General features: G+C 47.5%; 2 protein-coding genes across 3 annotated transcripts; one reads left to right on the top strand and one right to left on the bottom strand.

Annotated features, from left to right (window-relative positions):
• Positions 1–350: 350 nt before the first annotated feature.
• LOC103634807 (uncharacterized) lies at positions 351–4,062 on the bottom strand. 2 transcript variants are annotated; one of them, XM_008657396.3, is made up of 5 exons: positions 3,615–4,062; positions 3,129–3,481; positions 2,551–3,042; positions 898–2,462; positions 351–817 (listed from the first exon to the last, which is right to left on the bottom strand). In XM_008657396.3, the coding sequence occupies exons 2-5, from the start codon at positions 3,300–3,302 to the stop codon at positions 574–576; spliced, it is 2,475 nt and encodes an 824-aa protein (XP_008655618.2). In that variant the 5' UTR covers positions 3,303–3,481; positions 3,615–4,062; the 3' UTR covers positions 351–573. The 2 variants fall into 2 exon arrangements, with proteins under 2 accessions (XP_008655618.2, XP_008655619.2); XM_008657397.3 differs by lacking the exon at positions 2,551–3,042.
• An 11,571-nt stretch (positions 4,063–15,633) lies between these two features.
• Positions 15,634–16,715, top strand: LOC103634806 (uncharacterized). Its single transcript, XM_008657395.4, has one exon. It carries the CDS (start codon positions 15,923–15,925, stop codon positions 16,352–16,354), a length of 432 nt encoding a protein of 143 aa, XP_008655617.1. The 5' UTR covers positions 15,634–15,922; the 3' UTR covers positions 16,355–16,715.
• The last annotated feature ends 5,704 nt before the right edge of the window (positions 16,716–22,419 follow it).

Below are 22,419 nucleotides of genomic sequence, written 5' to 3'. Positions count from 1 at the left end.
TCTTTGTGAATAATCTACATTTATATAATCTAAACTACCAAACAACTACATATAGATTATAATATATCTAGATTATAATTTAGATTATATAATTTAGATTATAATCCAGATTATATAATCTATAAGCTGAAACAAACAGACCCTTCCTCTCCTAATGTCAATAACGGAAGAAACAGCACTCCTTTCTCTCAAACTGTTACAAAAGCAGCCTTTCTCTCAATGTTACCAGAGCTCAGCAAGGAAGAGCAGACTTCCTCTCCTACCAGTATGTCAATAACAGAAGAAATAGCACTCCTTTCTCTCAAACTATATTGCACGCCATCAAGGCATCAACTATATATTTCAGATAATGCACCCAATAGCTGATGACATTACCAGTTTTGGAGACAAATGCACCCAATAGCTGATGACATTACCAGTTTTGCAGTTAACTGTCCAAACTGACAATCAAATAAACTGACATACATTAATCTAACATTAGCAGTTTTGCAGATAACTGTCCTAACTAACATGCACCCTAAGAATACATATATGTCTAGCTCTTCCTAGGTGTAATTTAACGAACAACCTTCTTCACGCGTCTTTTGGAGGAGAGATTGGTTCTGTAGGCACAACCTCGCTTGGAGGAGACATTGGTTGCACTATCTGTGAAGACGCAAGCACATCCTCTCCTGGCGGAGGAGGCATTGTGAGCACAATCTCTGAAGATGCAGGCACATCATCACTTGGAGGAGTAATATTGGGTGCTGCCTGTGATGATGTAGGCACTTCTTTAGGAAACCAACCTTTAGTTGTATTCTTCCTTGGCGCTCTTTTCCTACAAATGAAACAATAAACATGAGTTCAAATGATGTCATATGACAAGGACTAAAAAAACAAAATCGTAACTCTTACTACCTCTTCTTTGTCCCATTTAGTGGGCATTTGGAGCTATTTTTTCTGTGCCCCAATTCTCCACAGTTCGGACACTTGAACCTCCTTCGGATCATTTTCTTGCCTTTTTCACTTGCTTCCTTACCGCTTACACCTTCGAGGCTACTCTTAATACTATTTTCCCTTTGTCTCCCAACACATCTTCTATCAAGAGGTGCACCAACCTCACTTGCAATGTCCACTTTTGGCCAAAAAGATTTGTCCTCAAGAGGCTCCACCATCCTACAATAAGCTTGTCTAAATTTCTCAACTGAGTAATAATGGTCAACAAAGTCCTCCATCCTGACATTTCTCATCTGTTGGGCAGTGATAAAGCACAATGCATGTTGGCAAGGTTTACCGGTGTGTTGCCACTCTTGACATGAGCATTCTTTCAAATATGCTTTGACCACATGTGGAGCACAGTAGTTACTATTGTCATAGATCTCAGCAGCATAGTCATCACCCTTTATAAACTCCAAGTGACCTATTCCTCTAGTCCTCGTCGTCAAGACATGTATGATTGACGGTAAAATGTTCCCATGGAACCTCTGACTTATCCGCCTCCTCTTGTGAAACAAATGCATTATCATTTCCCTGATCTTATCGGCAAGATCACACACTGGAAGACCTTTATAATCCTTAATCCAATTATTGAACAACTCAGCGATATTGTTTGTGATATAGTCACACTTAATAGCTGTGTTGAAACCACTTCGGTACCATAATAAATCATGATATTGATCTAGCCAACTGGCTATAACAGGATCACAGCTCACATTACCAATGTGATGCTCAAACACATCCCTCCTGTATGCCCTAGCTGCTGGATACATGTATTCTGAGCCTGTATAACTCTTCACATAGTTGTTCATTAGATGCCTGAAACACACTCTTTTTTCAGCATTAGGAAAAACTGACTTCACAGCATTTGTCAAACCTTTGCAAGCATCAGAACAGATAGCAAGAACTGGAAGATCTCCTACTGCTTGGTGCAATTTAGTCATAAACCAAGTCCAGTTCTCTTCAGTTTCAGAACTAAAAAAACCAAATGCCACTGGGTACATCCAATTCAGTCCATCTACACTTGTAGCAGAAGCTAAGTGACCGTCCCATATACCATTTAAAGCAGTAGAGTCGACACTAAGATACGGTCTACAGCCTTCTTTAAACCCAGAAATGCATGGACCAAATGCACAGAAGAACTTGCTGAAAAAAAGTTTGTCATCTTCAACTCGGAGGTCAATCTCTATTACACTGTCAGGTGACTTCTGCAAGACTGCTTCCTTCCAGGAAAACAAGAGTTGAAAGCTCTCCTCCCAACTCTCGAACAACTCTCTCAATGCTTTCTCCTTCCCCTTCCAAATAGTGTCATATGAAATAGCACATGTGAATCTGTCCTGCAAAATAGTCTGCAACTCCTTAGCACCCATTTGGGGTTTCTTCATAAGGATAGAAAGAGCTTTTGCAGCCACCCAAGCACTAGAAGGAGTGGTAGTCTTCTTCCTACCACTAGAAGTACAAGTGTGGACATCGTTCACCACTACCACCTGCAACAGATTAATTGTCTTCGGTAAGTAATATTTTCTACCACCACATGATGGAAAATGGAACAAAAAAAATATCAAAAGAATATACGATTATGGTTGGCGATCCTTTCATCTCCGTTCGTGCATATATACTCCAACGACAATCCAAACCACGACAATAGCCTCTATATCTTGTCGTGCTAGTAGCCTCAATACCTAACTCAAATTTATTGTTTATGGCATATTGTCTCATTGCAATCCTAAATTCCTTCATTGATGGGTATAAGCTGCCAGGCTCCATAACAGGATTATCTTGGTCATATAATATCCTCCTCTCTTGTGGTAAAGAATCCTCACATGGCATGGTGGCGCCATCATCATCAAGCTCATTAGAAATCCTAGTTCCAACCCCTGCATAACAAGCTTGGTCCTTTTCTCTCATCTCCCTCTCATCCTCTTCTACCAAACCAAGTTGAGCATATATAGAATCTTCACAGGCAATTAATTGCATCCCTTCCTCCTTCCACCTGTCCTCAAATTGTAAAGCACCCCAAACAATTTCTTTTGATGGTTCACTAGTTAGTTGCTTATCTTGCGAATCCTGCAACGATATTTTTTTCTTTCTTAAACAAAGAATTACCAACACAGAATTTCTAATGCTGTTGTATTAGTCAAAGGAATTATAACCTTTGATCCTCCAGGTTCTTCGCTGTGGCAGACAACCGGACAAGCCGAGCCGTGGCACACCGGCGTAGCAGCAGTGTCCTCCATCCCGACCATGCCGGAGAACTCGGCGGCGGCGATGTCGTTCTCCATCCCGACCACGCCGAAGATCTCGGCGGCGGTGATGTCGTTCTCCATCCCGGCACCGCGGGCAGGAGATATCTGCGGCGGCGGTGGGAGGGAGTGGTGTGGCCGAGGTGCTCGAAGCTCTGTACGGCGGCGGCGGCGGCGGGGGAGATGGAGGGGCGGTACAACACGCCGACGGCGGCGTGGGGGAGAGGAGCACGTAAGCTCTCTGCGGCGAGGCACGCCGTTTGCTGTGAAGAACAGCAAGGCTGTTAAAGGGACGCGCGAAACCAAACTCCATACCTTTGGATGTTGTTCCAGCGAACCAGTGTTGCGGTTGTGATAATCGCAAATATATCTCGAAATAAAATTGCATTTGCGAACCTGGCTGAACAGGAGACAACCAGCCGTCCCGCCAGAACGAGGCGGCAGCTCGTGCGACGCCACCGCCGCGGCGGGTTATCGCCGCCTCGCGCGCTGTCAGACTAGCGCGCAGGCAGGTTGCCGCCGGTCTCTCCTGGCCTCCTAGGATGTGGTCGAATGGAATCGCCCTCCTCTCGACCTAGGCCGTCTGCGGACTGCGGTTGCGGCCTTGCGGGGCGGGGAGCCGTAGGACTCGGCGCTGCGGCGGCGTTAACGCCGAAATGACCACGGGGCGCGGGCCGGAGGGACGCCGTGCCCCATATCTACAGTTCCACGGGCTACTTTGGTAGATAAACACCACCGGGCCAGGTTGTCGCGCAAAATCTAGAAAAAGCCCAATGTAAACTTTTGGGCCTTTTTTCCAGGCGCATCCATGAATGCCACCTCCAACCAAACCCACCTACGACAGAATTCCGTGGGAGAAATTCCGTCGGGCGCTCCCACACGCACGCGAAAGAGGGAACAACTGCCGAGATTTCGTCCGCAGATTCCGCTCCAAATCACCCGGGTCTAGGCCGCCAACGCGGCAACGCCGCCGCTGCCACCTCGAGGGCGCGGAACCTGGCCGCAGCACCAGCCACCATCCGGCAAGGCAGAGCTCGGTGGTGCGAGTGCGCCGCGGGATGCCTGGCCGCCGCCGCCCCGACCACTCTGGCGAGAACGACGCCGGAGCGAGCGCAGGCAAGACCCGCGCTGGGCCGGCCGCCGCCGCCTCGGGCGCGCACGCTGCTACATCACCCAGTGCACAAGTCTGGGACTTGGACCTCTTGCGCCATTCGCCGCCCCAGCCCCCTCCACTGCCTCTCTCCCGCTGACGACAACGCTCCTGCAACGCAACGCACCGCCCCTGCCCTCGCCGACGCTGACGTCCTGCTGCGCCGCCCGGTCCAGCTCTATGCGACGGACTGCGGCGCTGGCAGGCCCACGGCCGCCAGGAGGAGGTGGTCGTCTCCAGCAGTCTCGGCAGGAGGAGGCTCCTCCTCAACGCCAGAATTGAAGCACAGTCGTGGCGTGGCAGCAGTCGCGGGATGTTCTGCTGGGAGTGCACGAGGAGATCCAGAGCATGATGCCTGCGAAAGCAGGCTTCCCTTGCGGCTCAGAATCCCGCATCAGAACCTTACTATAGTTGTAAAATTTTACTGATATCTAAAGATGACTTTTGCGTTTTAGTTATACATTCTTGGCTCCAGGAAATATGGTTCTGTAGTTGGTCAACGTTAGCATCGCAGCCTTTGTGTGCATTATTTACTGGACTTGGTCGGGTCGGGTGGACCAAGTTTTTGTGTGTGTGTGGAATACAATACAATACATCACACGAGCATCCTCAATTACCTCTGCTGAAAATATTTGCTTCTTTTAGCTTGAACTACTCATTTAAATTTCTGCCAACTGATCTTTAAACAGGTGTTCAGAATACACCAGATTCACAGACCTAAGTTGATGAACGCCAACTGATCTGTAAACAAGTGATGAGAACACTAGTATAGAGAAGCTCTATAGTAGCGGTTTTAGAGCTATTTGTACTGACGTTTTTAATGTCGTCAGTGCTAAGGTCTAGTGGAAATCGACATTTTTCACTTGCAGTTTGTTGAGCGCCATATTGAGCGGCCGGACGGTCCGGCCCTGAGGCCGGACGGTCCGCGGTCCGGACAGTCCGCGCCTGTGGGCCGGACGGTCCGCGCATGCGCAGAGCAGTTTAGGGTTCCGAGTTTTGTGCTATGTTTGTTAGCTAGATTTGCGGAATTAACCCGGAATCCAGTCGTGTAAAGGGTCCAGCCCCCCTCCTCTATATAAAGAGAGGTCTACGGCCGATTTGTAATCAACAATCGAATCAATACAACTTCTATTCGCATTTATTTCCAGTACAATTAGGAGTAGTTCTAGTCTAGTTCTAGTTTAGCCTCTCAATCCCCAAATTCTTCGCCTCTCTTCGACTCTACGCCGATTAGAGGAGTCTAGGTCGGCCGGCCCGAGCCTAGACAACCCCTAGGATCTCTCCTCCCCGACGGGGTCCCTCCCGGGAGCGAGATCCAGGCGCCACCGGCGATCTTCCGCCGCCCCTGCACACGCGCGGACCGTCCGGCCCTAGGGCGCGGACCGTCCGGCCGACAGGCAGGAAACCCTAGCCCCTGCGCCAGGTCGCGGACCGTCCGGCCCTGTGTCGCGGACCGTCCGCGTCTGACCAGAGAGCACCGCCGTCGGTTCTTCTTGGGTATTTGGCGCTCCAAAAAAGCGTCAACATACTTTTTGGCGACTCCGCTGGGGAGGACATATCTAAGCTCATCAAATCGGCCCTCAATGGCCGGTTCAAGGGATAGCTCTGATATTTCTCCAAGCAACATCATAGAGCCGACTTGGGAAACCTTGCCGGCTGACGAGCAGCTCCAGTTCGAGGAGCACAAGGAGCGGATGATCCAGGAGGCGAAAGCAAAGTTCTTGGCCAACTTCAAAGTGGACAGGAACAACAAGGTCATCCGACATCGGGCGACGGATCCGGCTTCGCTCCAACCCACGCCAGATATCCCCAATGTAAGTAATACCAACGATCTACAATCTCTTAGAAATTATGTAGAAGATCAGCGTGAACAAATGCAGAACATCATAGGGGGTATGCAAAGCGATCTTAAGAAACTAGTGCGTGCATTTGATAAATCTAGTATCACAAATTTTCCTTCGCACGAGGTTGAGTTAGGAGGTAACACGCATAACACATCGGCTACAGGTTGTCACGACCAGTCACAACCCCTTTATGGGATGCCGATGGGCACATACCCTTAGCAACCGCAAATCGGCAGCAAATCAGCCGATCTGCACATGCCCGGACCGTCCGCACGTGAGTGCGGACCGTCCGGACCAACAACAGTCGGGCCGATTTTTAATGAGTTACCTAGATATGCGCCCGAACCACCACACACGACACAAAATCTAAACTACCCAGTCGGACCGTCCGCGTACAACAACGGACGGTCCGCACATAATCACGGACGGTCCGGGCTAATGTTCGGACAGTCCGCACATGACCTTTTTGAGGAGGATTATTACCGGAATCCTCACCCGTCCCAGCAGCACTTCCCATCGCACTATACAATGCATCAACCCATTAATTCAAGATCCAGAGCCCAGGAAAGCTTTCCGGCCCCACCCAGGAGGTCGGAAAGAAACGATCAAACCTATGACCCATATAGGGCAAATGAAAATGTACCACGTAACTCAAACCAATGGGGGGAAAGACAACATGCTAATATCCAGCCAACCCCACCTATGTTTGACCAGAGAGCCGGTGGTCTTGCACTGGCTGCCATTGATATAGTAAAGGAAGAAATAGCCGGGGCGTTCCGAGATAAGCTCGGAGTAAGCATGGTCCCTGGGGGGCAATCATATCGGAAACCTTATGACAGCCGATTTGATCACCACCCATACCCACAGGGAACCAGGATACCCGAATTCGCAAAATTTTCGGGTGATCAAGGGAAAAACACACACGAACATATAGGCCAGTTCTTAGCACAATTGGGAGAATTGGCCGACACAGAGGCATTTCGCGTACGTTTATTTTCATTATCGCTAACAGGAACCGCGTTTGCATGGTATGCCACTTTACCTCCTAATTCCATTTCATCATGGGGGGATCTAGAACAAAAATTTCATGATCATTTTTTCTCCGGTGACTATGAGTTGGATTTAGTAGATTTAGTGTCGTTGCGACAGACAAAAGATGAATCGGTTAATGATTACATCCGGAGTTTCCGAGATACAAGAAACCGATGCTTCCAAATTCATTTAGCAGAAAAACAGCTAGCAGGATTAGCTTTTAATGGTTTACGATATTATTTAAAAGAAAGATTAGAAGGCATCCAATTCTTTACACTAGCACAATTACACCAGAGAGCTTTGGCTTGTGAAAGCCGAAGCAAAGAAACTGCTAAAACAATTCGTCACAACGTACATGTAGTAGAATGCAACCAAAGTAGCTCAGAAGACGAATCAGCAGAGGTGTATGCTGCTGAAATGGTTTGGCCAAAGCAGGCCAAATCTTCGGCTTGTGCCTCCTTACAGCCGGTTCAAAAGAAACGGCAAGAGGAGGTTAAGTTTACATTTAATGTTGGTAAGTGTGATAGAATATTTGATGAATTACTCAAAAATGGCAACATTAAAATAAATCACACTGTTCCATCCGCCGACGAGCTAAAACGTCGTGCATATTGCAAGTGGCATAACTCATTTTCTCATGCCACTAATGATTGTAATGTATTCCGTCGACAGATTCAATCGGCCATTAACGAAGGACGATTGAAATTTCAGGAAATGCAGGTAGACATGGAGCCCTTTCCAATGAACATGATCGACTTTGAGGGCAAGAAAGTCCTGACTCGGCCAAACATAGCCGATGAAGGCAAAGGCAAAGAAATAGTCATCGGCGATGCAAGAGAGGCCGGTGGGAATCATAAAACTTCTTGCAGAAAAGTGGTGGCCGAGAAGACTCCTGATGGAGGGGAGACCTTGAAGGTGACCATCACAGCCTCTGGCACTGGGGGGCAAACACAGACAGGGAGACAGGCGCGAGAACCCATGTTGCGCATCGCGGACGGTTCGCCATCCAGACGCGGACGGTCCGACGCTTCTCCGGACGGTCCGGCGAACTCCAGCGGACGGTCCGGCCGTGCTCAGGACCCGCAGCAACCACGTACCTTCAAACCACGACGACCCGAGATAGGTACGTGGAAAACAAATACATTTAAAACAGCTGGTCGGCTGATCAAGCCTGGCCCATCTTTCGATCAATTGTTGTCTAAATACGTGAAAAAGAAGGCCAGCCCGAGTGACCGGCCGCCAAAGCGACCCCGCTCACCCATTCATGAGCAACGTCAGGTCAGACCGATTGGATCACCTCACCAATCGGAAGAAATGAAAGGTCCTATTGTACAATTGAGACCTAACATACCGACATGGACCCCTCCACCCCCTTATCCATCTATGCCATATCCATACACATACTTACCTCCACCATATGTCCCAAATCAAATGTGGGGCATGCCACCATATCCATTTGGGATGCCACAGTACCCCGCCTGGGGGGCACCCCAAACATCCGTTTTTGATAGGTTGGCGCCGCCAGTGCAAGACCGATTGAGCGCTGCTGAATCTGGTCACCAGGCACAGGCCCAACAAGATTGCCGGACTACTCGGCCTCCTAGGCCGACCAATCCGGCAGGGGGGCATATGCCTGTAGCAACTCAAAGAACAACGAAAAAAGACATCATCAAAATAGGCACTGCAGATGTTGTCATACAGGGGGACAATAAAGGGCCAATGATTTTTGGTGAATCGGCCAACACAACCAAAAAGGATAACACAACCAAAAAGGATACGGCTATCGTCAAAACAGCCGATCCAAAATACTCCATGCCTCGATGGTGCCCGGCGGGATTGACACGATCCCAAAAGAGAAAATTACATCGCCTAAGAGTGAAGGAGAGCCAGGAGAAAGAGGCGGAAAATATATTCAATGACACGCATCCACTATACCCGCCACCGCAAAAGAAATGGAGACCAAAGGCCGTCGAGAAAAAACAAACGACCACGGAAATAGAAAGTCAACCTGCACCAGGCGCGGACCGTCCGGCCTCTGCGCGCGGACCGTCCGGCCCTCACCAGGAAGCGTCTGGACAATCTGCACCAGGCACGGACCGTCCGGCCTCCGCGCGCGGACCGTCCGCCGTTCACCAGGAAGCCTCTGGACAACCCGCACCAGGCGCGGACCGTCCGGCCCCCGCGTGCGGGCCGTCCGCTGTTCACCAGGAAGCCTCCAACGACATGACAACATCAATGGAGGAGGAGGACATGCTCGGAGAAGACTTGGTTGACTACGAGGCCTCTCCAGAACGCCCAGGTATGGATGTAAATATTATTACATTTTCCGTTGATTGTACTATTATCGGCGACGATGAACCTGTTGTTGCCCAGTTTGATTTTGGTCCTAAAGAAGCCGCCTTTACTAAACCAAAAGAATCGGTAAATCATTTAAAGCCGCTCTTCGTGCGCGGCCACATTGATGGGATACCGATTGCTAGGATGTTGGTAGATGGAGGGGCGGCTGTAAATCTAATGCCTTATTCATTGTACAGAAAATTAGGTAAACAAGATGACGAACTTGTCAAGACCAACATGACCCTCAGCGTTGTTGGAACTGATAGTTCGATCAAAGCCAGGGGAGTCACGTTCGTTGAATTAACCATCGGGACTAAGACCCTTGCTGCTGCATTCTCCGTCGCTGATGTAGAAGGAAATTACAGTTTAATTCTAGGCAGAGATTGGATTCACGCCAATCAATGTATACCTTCTACATTACATCAAATGCTAATACAATGGGTAGGCGATGACATAGAACAAGTACATGCTGATGTATCGGCCTGCATCGCTGTGGCCGATGCCCCTGTACTCTGGACTTATGAGACTGCTACATGTCTCACAGGAGTAGATTTTTCTGATTATCAATTCATAAGTATAGATAAGAAAGGTTTCATTCCTGTAATGCTAGAGCCGATGGAGAATCGGCTAAATCCTAAATAAAGTTTAAATGATGAATACACACAAAATTCATGAGTCTCTGGACACGGACAGTTCGGCTTCCAAAGCCGGATGGTCTGGTCTTTCACAAAAGGGTTCGGACTTTAAGACCGAACATATATCACAGCAAAAGGACAGTATTACGGATGATCCGGTCCCCGAGACCGGAGAGTCCGCCGTCGCACAAAGATCTTCTAATTCCTCTGTGGGGAACATGATAGAGGAATTCAGAGATCTTGATAAACTAGGACAGGGGTTTACATCGGCCGATCCTTTGGAGGAGATTGACATAGGAGATGGTAAAACTCCAAGGCCGACTTTTGTAAACAAGACCCTGGAGACTGATCCTAGAGATGAGATGATCGGTCTATTGAAGGAATATTCAGATTGCTTTGCTTGGAATTATACTGAGATGCCTGGATTAAGCCGAGAGATCGTAGAGCATCGGCTGCCTATTAAATCTGGTTTCAGACCTTTTAAGCAAAGAGCTAGAACATTTCGTCCAGATCTTCTCCCACGCATCAAGGACGAAATCCACCGGCTGCTAGAAGCTGATTTTATCAGACCTTGCAGATACGCAGAGTGGGTCTCCAATATTGTGCCGGTGGAGAAGAAGGAGTCAGGTAAACTTAGAGTATGCATTGATTTTCGCAATTTAAATAGAGCAACTCCTAAAGACGAATATCCCATGCCCATAGCCGATACATTAATCAATAATGCATCAGGAAATAGAATTATTAGCTTCCTTGATGGTAATGCCGGATATAATCAGATTTTCATGGCCGAAGAAGATGCGTCTAAAACGGCCTTTATATGTCCAGGCTTCATTGGTTTATTTGAGTGGGTTGTCATGACATTTGGTCTGAAAAATGCTGGTGCTACTTATCAGAGGGCTATGAATTTGATCTTCCATGAATTGTTAGGAAACACTGTGGAAGTTTACATTGATGATATTGTAGTCAAATCGGCTGAGTTTAGTTCTCATATAGCTGATTTGCGCAAAGCCTTTGATAAAATGCGTCAGTATGGTTTGAAAATGAACCCACGTAAATGTGCTTTTGGAGTGTCGGCTGGTAAGTTTTTAGGATTTGTCATACATGAACATGGTATAGAAATAGACCCTGACCGGATCAAGTCTATTCGGAATGTGGGACCTCCGACCTGTAAGGTCGAGGTACAGAGGTTTCTCGGCAAGGTGAATTATTTACGAAGGTTTATTTCTAACCTAGCCGGGAAGATTGATGCGTTCACCCCTATTCTTCGGCTTAAGAATGATGCCGAATTCGCTTGGGGGGCAGAACAACAAGAAGCATTTGATCTCATCAAAAAATACTTATCTTCGGCTCCCGTATTAAAAGCACCACGAGCAGGAGTACCATTCCGATTATACATTGCAGCTGAGGATAAGGTCATTGGGGCTGTTCTGACACAAGAAACCGAGGGGAAGGAGCATGTGGTGACATATCTAAGCCGAAGGTTGGTGGATGCTGAAACAAGGTACACTTTTATTGAAAAGTTATGCTTATGCTTGTTTTTTGCATGCACCAAATGTAGATGTTATTTACTGTCTAGTCATTGCACTGTTTCTGGTCAAGCCGATGTGATCAAATACATGTTGCATAACCCAATTATGAGTGGTAGAATTGGTAAGTGGGCTTATGCACTCATAGAATATGACTTGGCCTATGAACCATTGAAATCTATGAAAGGCCAAGTCATAGCGGATTTCATTGTAGAACATCGGGTTAATGATATTCATGAACTAGACATGTCATACCTCACTATTACTCCTTGGACTTTATATTTTGATGGATCGGTTTGCAATGAAGGGCAAGGAATTGGCATTGTGCTTGTTTCACCAAGTAATGTCTCCTTTGACTTCTCTAGCCGATTGAAAACTTATTGCACTAATAATCAAGCTGAATATGAGGCCCTCTTATTCGGCTTAGAACTTTTAAATGGTATGGGAGTAAAACATGTGAAGGTATTTGGTGATTCTCAGCTGGTTGTCCAACAAGTGTTAGAAGAATATCAATGTTTTGATGGTACTCTAAATAGTTACCTTGAGAAATGTTGGAGCATAATTCATTCTTTCGACGAATTCAGTATTCGGCATATCTCTAGAGTTGAGAATCATAGAGCTAACGATTTGGCACAAGATGCATCAGGTTATTGGATAAAGAGAGGAAAGTTTCACAAAACTGAAAATCTGATAACCGGTGAAAAGCCAAATTCCCAGGTCGCGGACCGTCCGCGTGATGACGCCGGACCGTCCGGGGTTACCAGAAATGTTCTTTTCATTAATTCGGCTGACAATGAAGCCGATGCAAGTGATTGGAGGACACATATACTTAATTATTTACGAAATCCCAATATCAGGACAGATAAGAACATTCGGCGAACAACTTTCAAGTATGTTTTGATGAGTGATGAACTTTACCGCCGAACAGTCAATGACATCCTGCTTAAGTGCTTGGGCCCAGATGACGCTATATTAGCCATGGACGAAGTACATGAGGGAATTTGTGGTACTCATCAATCAGCTCCAAAGATGAAGTGGTTGTTGCGAAGGTCTGGTTTTTATTGGCCTAGTATGATAGCTGATTGTTTCAAGTACTACAAGGGTTGCCAAGTGTGTCAAAAATTCGGCGACCTACAGTTGGTCCCTGCAGCCGAATTACATCCTATCATCAAGCCTTGGCCGTTCAGAGGATGGGGATTAGACTTTATTGGGGAAATTCATCCTTCATCATCAAAGGGGCATCGGTTTGTGTTAGTTGCCACTGACTACTTCACCAAATGGACTGAAGCCGTTGCTCTAAAGAACATGACACACAAGGAGGTAATTGAGTTTATAATTGAGCATATCATTCATAGATTCGGCATTCCCCAGACCTTAACTACAGATCAAGGTACTTCTTTTATGTCAAAGGAGGTACGTGAATTTGCTGAATTATACAGAATTAAGCTGCTTAATTCATCTCCATATTATGCTCAGGCCAATGGTTAGGCCGAGTCTAGCAATAGGACATTGATTAATTTGATAAAAAAGAAAATATCTGATAATCCTAAACATTGGCATAAGATTTTGTCTGAGGCTTTATGGGCTCATAGAATATCTAAACATAGGGCTACTAAAGTATCTCCTTTTGAGCTTGTCTATGGGCAGGAAGCAGTGTTGCCTGTGGAAATAAGTTTGAATGCTATCAGGTTCGCCAGACAAAATGATCTAACTACTACCGATTATTATGATTCAATGATGGATAATATTGATGAGGTGACTGACAAAAGGATGATAGCTTTGGGAGCTATAGAAAAGGACAAAATCATGGTAGCCAGGGCCTACAACAAGAAGGTCAAAGCAAAATCTTTTCAAGTAGGGGACCTGGTGTGGAAGACCATTCTGCCTCTAAGGAGTAAAGACCGGAAGTTCGGGAAATGGTCACCAAGCTGGGAAGGCCCTTATAAAGTAAAACAGGTGATGTCTGGCAACGCCTATTTGCTACAAACATTACAAGGCAAGGACTTGCCCAAGGCTTTGAATGGGCGTTTCCTCAAACAATACCATCCTAGTATGTGGCAGGATGCCTAAGAAAACCGATGTAATCACATCGAGTTAGTTGCTTTTGGGTTGCTCAGCTCCACCAAAAGGCAGGGGGGCATATGTTGAGCGCCATATTGAGCGGCCGGACGGTCCGGCCCTGAGGCCGGACGGTCCGCGGTCCGGACAGTCCGCGCCTGTGGGCCGGACGGTCCGCGCATGCGCAGAGCAGTTTAGGGTTACGAGTTTTGTGCTATGTTTGTTAGCTAGATTTGCGGAATTAACCCGGAATCCAGTCGTGTAAAGGGTCCAGCCCCCTCCTCTATATAAAGAGAGGTCTACGGCCGATTTGTAATCAACAATCGAATCAATACAACTTCTATTCGCATTTATTTTCAGTACAATTAGGAGTAGTTCTAGTCTAGTTCTAGTTTAGCCTCTCAATCCCCAAATTCTTCGCCTCTCTTCGACTCTACGCCGATTAGAGGAGTCTAGGTCGGTCGGCCCGAGCCTAGACAACCCCTAGGATCTCTCCTCCCCGATGGGGTCCCTCCCGGGAGCGAGATCCAGGCACCGCCGGCGATCTTCCGCCGCCCCTGCACACGCGCGGACCGTCCAGCCCCAGGGCGCGGACCGTCCGGCCGACAGGCAGGAAACCCTAGCCCCTGCGCCAGGTCGCGGACCGTCCGGCCCTGTGCCGCGGACCGTCCGCGCCTGACCAGAGAGCACCGCCGCCGGTTCTTCTTGGGTATTTGGCGCTCCAAAAAAGCGTCAACACAGTTGTTTTGGAACAGTATTCTGTGTGTTGTTTTTTTCTCGTCGTATAGACAGTACTGCACAGCCACGTCGCTATGCCAAAAAGGCAGCAGCAGTACTATCCCACACTATACATGTCTAAACGGGTGGGCCGTGCAGTACGGCTCGGCACGGGCCCGCCTTCGACCCGGCACGCCTGAGCCCGTTAGGTTGACGGGCTGTGCTGGACTGGGCCACTGTGCCACATCCCAGACTCAAGCACGGCACGCACATAGCCAAGTCGTGCCGGCCCGGCCCGCAGTCCGTTAAGGCCCGTCGTGCTTTGGCCGGAGTAGGAAAAAAACTAAAAATAAGCTTTAAAATGTCTAGCTACACCACTCTAGCCAACTAAACCAAACTTATTTTATATCTAAACTATTAAAGTTGCTTCTAATATACAAAGAAATGCACTGGAAAATAAAAAAAATAACCGGGCCGTGCTCGGGCCGGCACGGCGTGCCACGACAGCGGTCCAAGCCCAGCCCAAATACCGGGCCATGCCGTGTTCGTGACGGGCCAAAAACATGTCGTGGCACGGGCCACCCGACGGCCACGGGTCATTTGTACATCTCTATCCCACACTGTCGCTAGAAATATCAATTCGCTTGACGTCTGACAGAAGCAGTCATAGCACCACACCACTATCCAAAAACGAACGCGTCAAATCGCGTCGCCCGACAACACACGCATCTCGTTCTGTCCCGGTGCGAGAACTGGGATCCGACGGCGACGTATACCGCGCACACACAGGTAGAAGAATAACAACGCTCCGACGGAAAGACGCCGTTAGCCATGGCGGCGACGGCGACCGTCGGTCCGGGCACGCGCGGCGCAGCGCGTCTTACCAAGAATCGCGCGTCCTCTAGCGCCGCGGTGGTTGGCGCATGACGGCGATCCTGATGCGGACGCTGGCTGGGCACACTCTCTCTCCCTGCCTTCCAAATGGCGGTGCGTGGCCCCTCGCAAGCTACTCGTCGTCGTAAACAAAGAAACCAGGGAATTTATTTTTTCAGTTTGGACCTCGACACCATTGCGATGTGCCAAGCTGCCCTCCCTGGCTGATGTGTCAAGGGCCTCGTTGGAATAGTTGTGTACGACAGGGTCTGATGCGGGTAACTCTCCTCAACGCATAGATAGATGAATACCTTACCATATACGAACATGACAAAACCGATAGATAGATATATAGGCGTGTGTATTAACTAGAGCAGCGTTCCTGGCTGTTCAGCTTCCGAATCCGTGGTAGACTGGTAGTAGTAGCAGACCGGCTAAAATGTGAGCACGGTTAGCATATATATAACTGCACGTCCACAACGCCAAGTGATCAGAGGGGCCAGCCAATTATTGGAGCGACGAGGAGAGAACAATGGCCGCCGTCAGGCTCCTAAAGCTAAACAAGCAGCCCAGGGCGAAGAGCTTGTGGACCCTCGTGCGCCGCCTGCTCCTCCTCCGCAGAAGCCGCAAGCAGCAGCAGCAGCCGGCGGCGGCGGAGCAGGATAGCGAAGGAGAGAAGAGCCACCTGCTGAGCCGGAGCTCTCTGGAGCAGCTGCTTGTCACGTCGTCGACGGATGGCGCTGCCTGCCGGTGCGCCAAGAAGCTCGGGCAGCCTGTGGCGCCGCTTCGCCCGGAGGCGGCGGATGCGGATGCGGATGCGGCTGCGGGTGCGGCGTCGCCGACTGGTGGTGCGCACCGTGGCGCCGCGCCGGCCGCGCACCGGAGGTTCATGTTCGGCGGGTTCCGCCGACGGCTGCTCATGCGGAGGCCGTGGCGGCCGATGCTCGTCGCCATCCCGGAGTGATCGAATCCGTTCAGTAACCGCATGCCTGGTGACGGGGAAATGCGAGCGCTGGGGTATGATTCGGCAGGCGTTCAAGTGCGCCAGTCAGTCCGTCAGATCAGCTCCGTACGGCGCTAATTCCAGTGTCCCATTCTTCTGAGACGCACTTGTGCCCAGCCCTGTATAGCTTTGCGTGCTGGTCCCGGGTTCTTGTCTGTTCCTCCCTCCCTCCCTTCCTTCCTATCCTCGCCGCGGGCGATCTGCTTTTCCTCGTTGTTCGAACATATAAAATGTACTAATGTAACCTGTACTACGCCAAATCCGGACAAGATAATTTGATCCGGCAAAGAACCTGCCTCGGACTCCGGTAAAGCGAACCCAATGATTAGTCCCAACATCTCTGCCAACATTTCAGTTCAAAACTTCAAATCATACTTACGTACAATTTTAAACTTGGCACAGTTGCACTTGGCAGCAGTATCTCTGTTGTCTGGATATCCGCGCCCAAGCTATTCAACAAATGTTCATTCAGTGAAATCTGGGTCATGTCGACATGTGTGTTCGGCTCTTCGCTATCTTGCTTTCGGCGACGAGGAAGCCGAAGACTGGCTTCTTTTTTTTCCAGCCAGCATGCTGGGCTGGGCTACAGCAACAGAAGAACCCAGCTGCATCGTACTGAAGACTGGCCCGCCTCTCCGAAACGGGCCTGATCAAGGCCTGTCGACGTATTGAGATTGCCTGCATCAGTATGCCAGTTGGCTATTGGGTTAGGATTCTTAACATAGGGTAAGAGCAACTCCGAAAGAATGTTAAAAATTTTACCCCCAAAATTGATTATTAAGAGCAGGCTAAAAAATTTTAAGAGTGAATTATGATGGGTACTCCAACAGTTCCTTTAAATGTGACATGTGACACAATCTGTACAGTCGTCGGGAGGCCGTGAATGATCTGATACGTTGATGAATGGATTGGGGAGGGATATAACACACCAAAATATGAGGGAAGAGGAGGTTGTGGATGCGGGGCGCTAATTTTTTGGGAGAAGAATGAGGGAGCTGTTGGAGTAAGAAAAACCACTATTCTTGACTAATATCTGTTTTGGGGTTAGTTTACACGTTCTTTTGGAGTTGCTCTAAGAGGCTTTTTTTTAACAGTTAGAGACATTCAGCATATTTGTTTGGCTTTAATCCTCACTGATTTCTACTATTTCTACAATCTGCAGCTGCTCAACTGCCTTTAATTGGCTTCTATCGGCTGTCCCACGTCCTTATCCCGATTAAGAGGGTGTTTGAATGCACTAGAGCTAATAGTTAGTGACTAAAATTAGTTGAGACAATCAAACACCATAGCTAATAGTTCAATTATTAGCTATTTTTAGTAAATTAGTTAATAGTTAGGTAGTTATTTGTTAGCCAGCTAATTCCACTAACAATTTTTAGTCAACTAACTATTAGTTTTAGTGCATTCAAACACCCCCTAACTTCTATTTCAAGGACTCTAGATTGTTCCAAAGTTCTATTTCAAACTCTACAGTGTTTTAATACGGAATCGATCTTGACTGAAATCAAATTAGGCACGCGACAGCAACAACACTGAAATCGATCTTGACTGCTTTAATTTAGCATTCTTCCACAATTAGTGTAACTAAAATAAACGAGGGATACAAATTAGAATTAATATAATTTAGTTCCTTTTAGTCATTCCTTAAGTGACTAGAGACTAAAATAGTTTAGTCCTTGTTTTAGTCCAACCGTTTGGCGATTTAGTGACTAAACGAGATTAAAATACAAATTAAATGGAGCTATATTTGAGTCGAAACTCGTATGTTTTTATATTATTATATATGCTCAAATTAAACATGTGTCACTTTCGATGTTTGGTTGACTAGTACGTATTATTGATCTGACGAAACCCAAGGCACATAAAGAAAACTGCTTCATTATTTGGTGTTTTGTTTGACCCAGTTTTCGTTGCGCTGAAGCAATCATTTTCAAATGAGGATGGGCACTAATTCAATTCATGATCTAGTGAGGATCGGATAAAACTAGCACGATACACTCAATCTGCTGCGTGCACTGGCCGGTGTGCCAGGAACGTATGTATTCCTGCCTTCCTGGTGTATGGACTGGGTGTATACATCATGTTGAGGAAGATAGTGCCTGTGTCGTCAAAAAAATGGAATCGTTTATGACTATGTGCGATCTCGGTGTACATATGGCGACATTTCCTTTTTTTTTTCTTTTTGTTTGCTCGATGTTGACATGGACTCGATAATACAAAGTTAAACAACTATAACTGCATATCCAACATTGTCTTAAATCAACATCTTATCTGACTCAACGAATAAAAAATGGCTCTAACAATACTCAATTTTATATTTTTTTACATAAAATATAGGACAGATCATAAAGTGACCTAAATATACTACACCTCAAATTAGTGCCTTATTTTCTACATCATCCTCAACCCGTCCTTTACTAATAATATAATTTATTTTCTAAAATACGTGATTTTGGACTAACTGTTGGAGCTTAATTTGTTTTTGATATCCTAAACACTTTAAATGATGTAGTATTTTAATTTTTGGAACACTATTTTGAGGAACAAGCTCTGACGGTCATGATAAATCGAGTAAAATGGTTTGCAAATCGTAGGTATCTATTTTGTATATTTTTCTTGTGCTAATATTTTTGTAAAATTATTTCCAAATAGTAGAGGTTTTTTCATATACTTTTTCATGTCTAGGGATGGAGTAGGCGATGGACAATCTTTTTTCTTGTGTTGATAGTTTGGAGTTTTAGTATAGGTTGTTGAACTATAAAACTAAAACACCCTATGGCATTGTTGTAATCATACTTCCTACTATGTAAATGCTAGTTTGAAGGACCGAGTAGGCAATTCGACAAAGGTTAAATGGGAGCGAGTCAATTTTTTGGACAAATAAACCAACATGTGTTCCAAATAAACCCCAAGGCGCTCTAAGGCCCAAAATCGTCAAGCTAAGTCCACGTCGGCCAACTAGTGACTGGATGGACTAAAAACAGTCGGAGCTTAGAGAGGAACACCAATGAAAACAACAAAGCGACGAGCAAAGTCGGGAGTGAGAAACACACTGAAACAAGAGACCTGTCGAGGGGAACATCGTTTGTCGGTGTTTTTGGTCCGACCGCACACCCGGGGTTGTCCCTCAAGGTGTTTTTAGGAGTAGGACGGTGTCGACAACTGTAGCAAAATGGTTCGTGCCAGTTGCACGAGGGACAGTGGACAATGTTTACAGGTTCGGGCCGCTTAGAGATGCGTAACACCCTACGTCCTGGCGAGTATGCTGGGTGAATGAGGTTACAAGAGAGCTCTCCGAATTGAGAATGCAGAGAGTTAAAGTGGGTGGCTAAGTAATTGGGTCGATCGTTCTGAAGGGGTGCCCCCTAGGCCTTATATACTCGACCGTGGGGCAATACATGTGGATATGATAACAACGTGTAGCTAAAAGATAGTGAACTGTTTGAGTTTATCTCCCTGTAGTTCTGCCGACTAATCATCGCATGGTTCCGTTGCATGGGGGCTCCAGCGCGGGAAAGTCGGATATCTGTTGTGGTCGCTCGCTCGACGTTGTGGGCCGTCCGGGTTTGCACCAATCCGGCCCCATGTCGATCTGCTTTGCTGGTTGTCCCTCCCCAGGCCCACGAAAGAATGACCTTACGATTTATTGGGCCCTTGGGCCTTTCGTGAGGTCTTTTACTCTTTTAGTGGACCCGGGGGATATCTGTCCCCCACAAGCCCCCGATCTTTGGGTTAATTTAGAGGTAATCAGCCCAAAGATCCCAGGTCCAGCTTGCAGGCGATTTGAAGAAAACGACTTCTTACTGTCTCCTCCTGCTTTGATCACTCGTAAACCGAAGCTTTGTTTCGTGCTTGTGCCTTAGAGGTCGGTATTTCGTTTTGTAGGACCCTGAACTTCATTGGGTGCACCGGAGGTGCACCCAATGGGTGTAGCCCCCGAGCTTCGAGTAGATTTTTAGAAAATAATCTACTCGAAGGTCTTCACCAGAAATTATTTCTATTTTTACTCCTGCGTTTTGGTTGAGGGCCAGCCTTGTCTTTAATCTTGCCCCATGCCTTAGAAGTCGGCACTATCTTGGCTTGGAATGATGATCCATGGGGTGCACCGAAGGTGCACCTAATGGGTGTAGCCCCCGACCTTCGAGTGGATTTTTGAGGATAATCCATTCGAAGGTCTCCTTTTTGTGTCTTTTTGCTGAAGATTATCTTTTCTGCTCGTAAAAATCGGCCTGATGCCATCCGCATTATGCTTTGGAGGTCAGCATTATGTCATCAATATTGCGCTTCAGAGGTCAGCATGTATTTTGTCTTTTGCAGCCGAGTTCGCAATCCATCCATATCTTGCTAGGTGGTGTAATTTATTTGCTCTGCGGCTGATTGGACATTTGATGGACGTTCTCTGTCTAGTCTTCACGTCGCTTCTGTCGGCCATATTTTGTACTTCACTGGCTATATTTGGCTTTCCTCTGATCCTTACTGATATCTCATTTTTGTCTTGAGGTATTCACTACGTGCCCTGCACAGATGTGACCGTTTTGAAAAATATACTGATAATTCTTGGGCGTCCCCCCCAATGGGTGTGGGCAAGGGACGGCTTGGTACGCTGAGTGTGTTAGCCGGCTGCTTCTGAGTAGTAATGTGATGTGACGACAGGTGTAATCATATCCTCCGCGCTGTTGACTGGAGTCCCAATGGGTGTTGTGTTGCGTGAAACGGCGTCAATCGCCTGACGTGTCTTCAGACGGGTTGAAGTGCTTATTGAATGCTTTGCGACTGTTCAGTGACCGCGGTTGGAGGTGAGCGGTTGCCTTCTCCTTCTATAAATAACGCCGTTGTCTCTCCGTCTTTTTCACATCTCTTGCTGTTCTCTGTTGCTTGCCTTTCTTCTCTCCCTTTTGCTTCCACCATGGGCAAGAACAACAAGCGCAAGCGTGAGCCAACCCCTCCATCGAAGGATTTTGGTGACTTGGAGTACTCAGAGGAGGAGTTCTCCTCTGAGTCTGAGGGGTCTCCGGCTCCCATCCCCCTGCGTGAGTCGTTTGACGACTCAGACGACTCCCAGGGGCTCGCGGCGGAGGTCTGGACGTACATCCGGGCCGTCGAGCGCTCCAGGCTCGAGGGCTCGGATGAGTCGGAGTACTCCTCGGATGAGGAGGACTCGGACGGCGACGACGACAACGACGACGACGAAGGCGGTGGCGGCGGTGACGGTGACGGCAGCGGCAGGGGCGGCGGCAGCGGCAGCAAGGACGGTGATGATGGCGGCAGCATGGGCGGCAGTGACGGTGGCGGCAGCAGCAGAGGCAGCAATAGGGGCGGCAGCGGTGGCGGCAGCAACAGGGCCAGTGGCTAGATGCCACTGGTCTTTTAGATGTTAGTATAGTATAGTTAGAATAATGTAGTAGTATTTAGTAGTGTAGAATAGTTTAGTGTAGTGTAGTAGTAGTAATGTAATGTAGTAGTAGTAATAGGGAAGTATCAACTCATAATGAGTTGATTTGTAAGTATGTTATCTTCCCTTTAATGAAGAAATGATGTTGGTATCTCTGTGATGATTGATCGTTGATATCATAACTTGGAGTTCTTGAATCATTCCTCTTCCCGCCTTTTTCGCGAAGTTGATTCCTTTGAAATAGTAAGTGAATAACTCGGGCGTCATACTGATGCTTTTAGAAGTAGCTGCCGAGCGACTTGTAGATGATGTCAGAGTTTTTAGAGATAACTGCCGAGTAATTTGAAGATGACGTCGGCGTATTAGAGGTAACTGCCGAGCGACTGAACTCGATGTCGGAGTTTTAGAGCTAACTGCCGAGCGACTTGAAGACAACGTCGGCGTTTTAGAGGTAACGCCGAGCGATTGAACACGATGTCGGAGTTTTCGAGCTAACTGCTGAGCGACTTGAAGATAACGTCGGCGTTTTAGAGGTAACGCCGAGCGACTGAACACGATGTCGGAGTTTTAGAGTCAACTGCCGAGCGACTTGAGGGCGACGTCAGCATTTTAGAGGTAATGCCGAGCGACTTGA

Source organism: Zea mays, chromosome 8, assembly GCF_902167145.1.
Source record: "Zea mays cultivar B73 chromosome 8, Zm-B73-REFERENCE-NAM-5.0, whole genome shotgun sequence".
Classification (NCBI taxonomy): domain Eukaryota; kingdom Viridiplantae; phylum Streptophyta; class Magnoliopsida; order Poales; family Poaceae; genus Zea; species Zea mays.
This window is presented reverse-complemented; position numbering and strand designations above follow the sequence as displayed.

Excerpts from the sequence above, each read along its gene's own strand:
- LOC103634806 (XM_008657395.4), top strand. The coding sequence starts at position 15,923 with ATGGCCGCCGTCAGGCTCCTAAAGCTAAACAAGCAGCCCAGGGCGAAG.
- LOC103634807 (XM_008657396.3), bottom strand. The coding sequence starts at position 3,302 with ATGGAGAACGACATCACCGCCGCCGAGATCTTCGGCGTGGTCGGGATG. Across the intron at positions 3,043-3,128 it reads AAGAACCTGGAGGATCAAAG|GATTCGCAAGATAAGCAACT; the intron begins GTTATAATTCCT and ends ATATCGTTGCAG. Across the intron at positions 818-897 it reads CTAAATGGGACAAAGAAGAG|GAAAAGAGCGCCAAGGAAGA; the intron begins GTAGTAAGAGTT and ends TTTCATTTGTAG.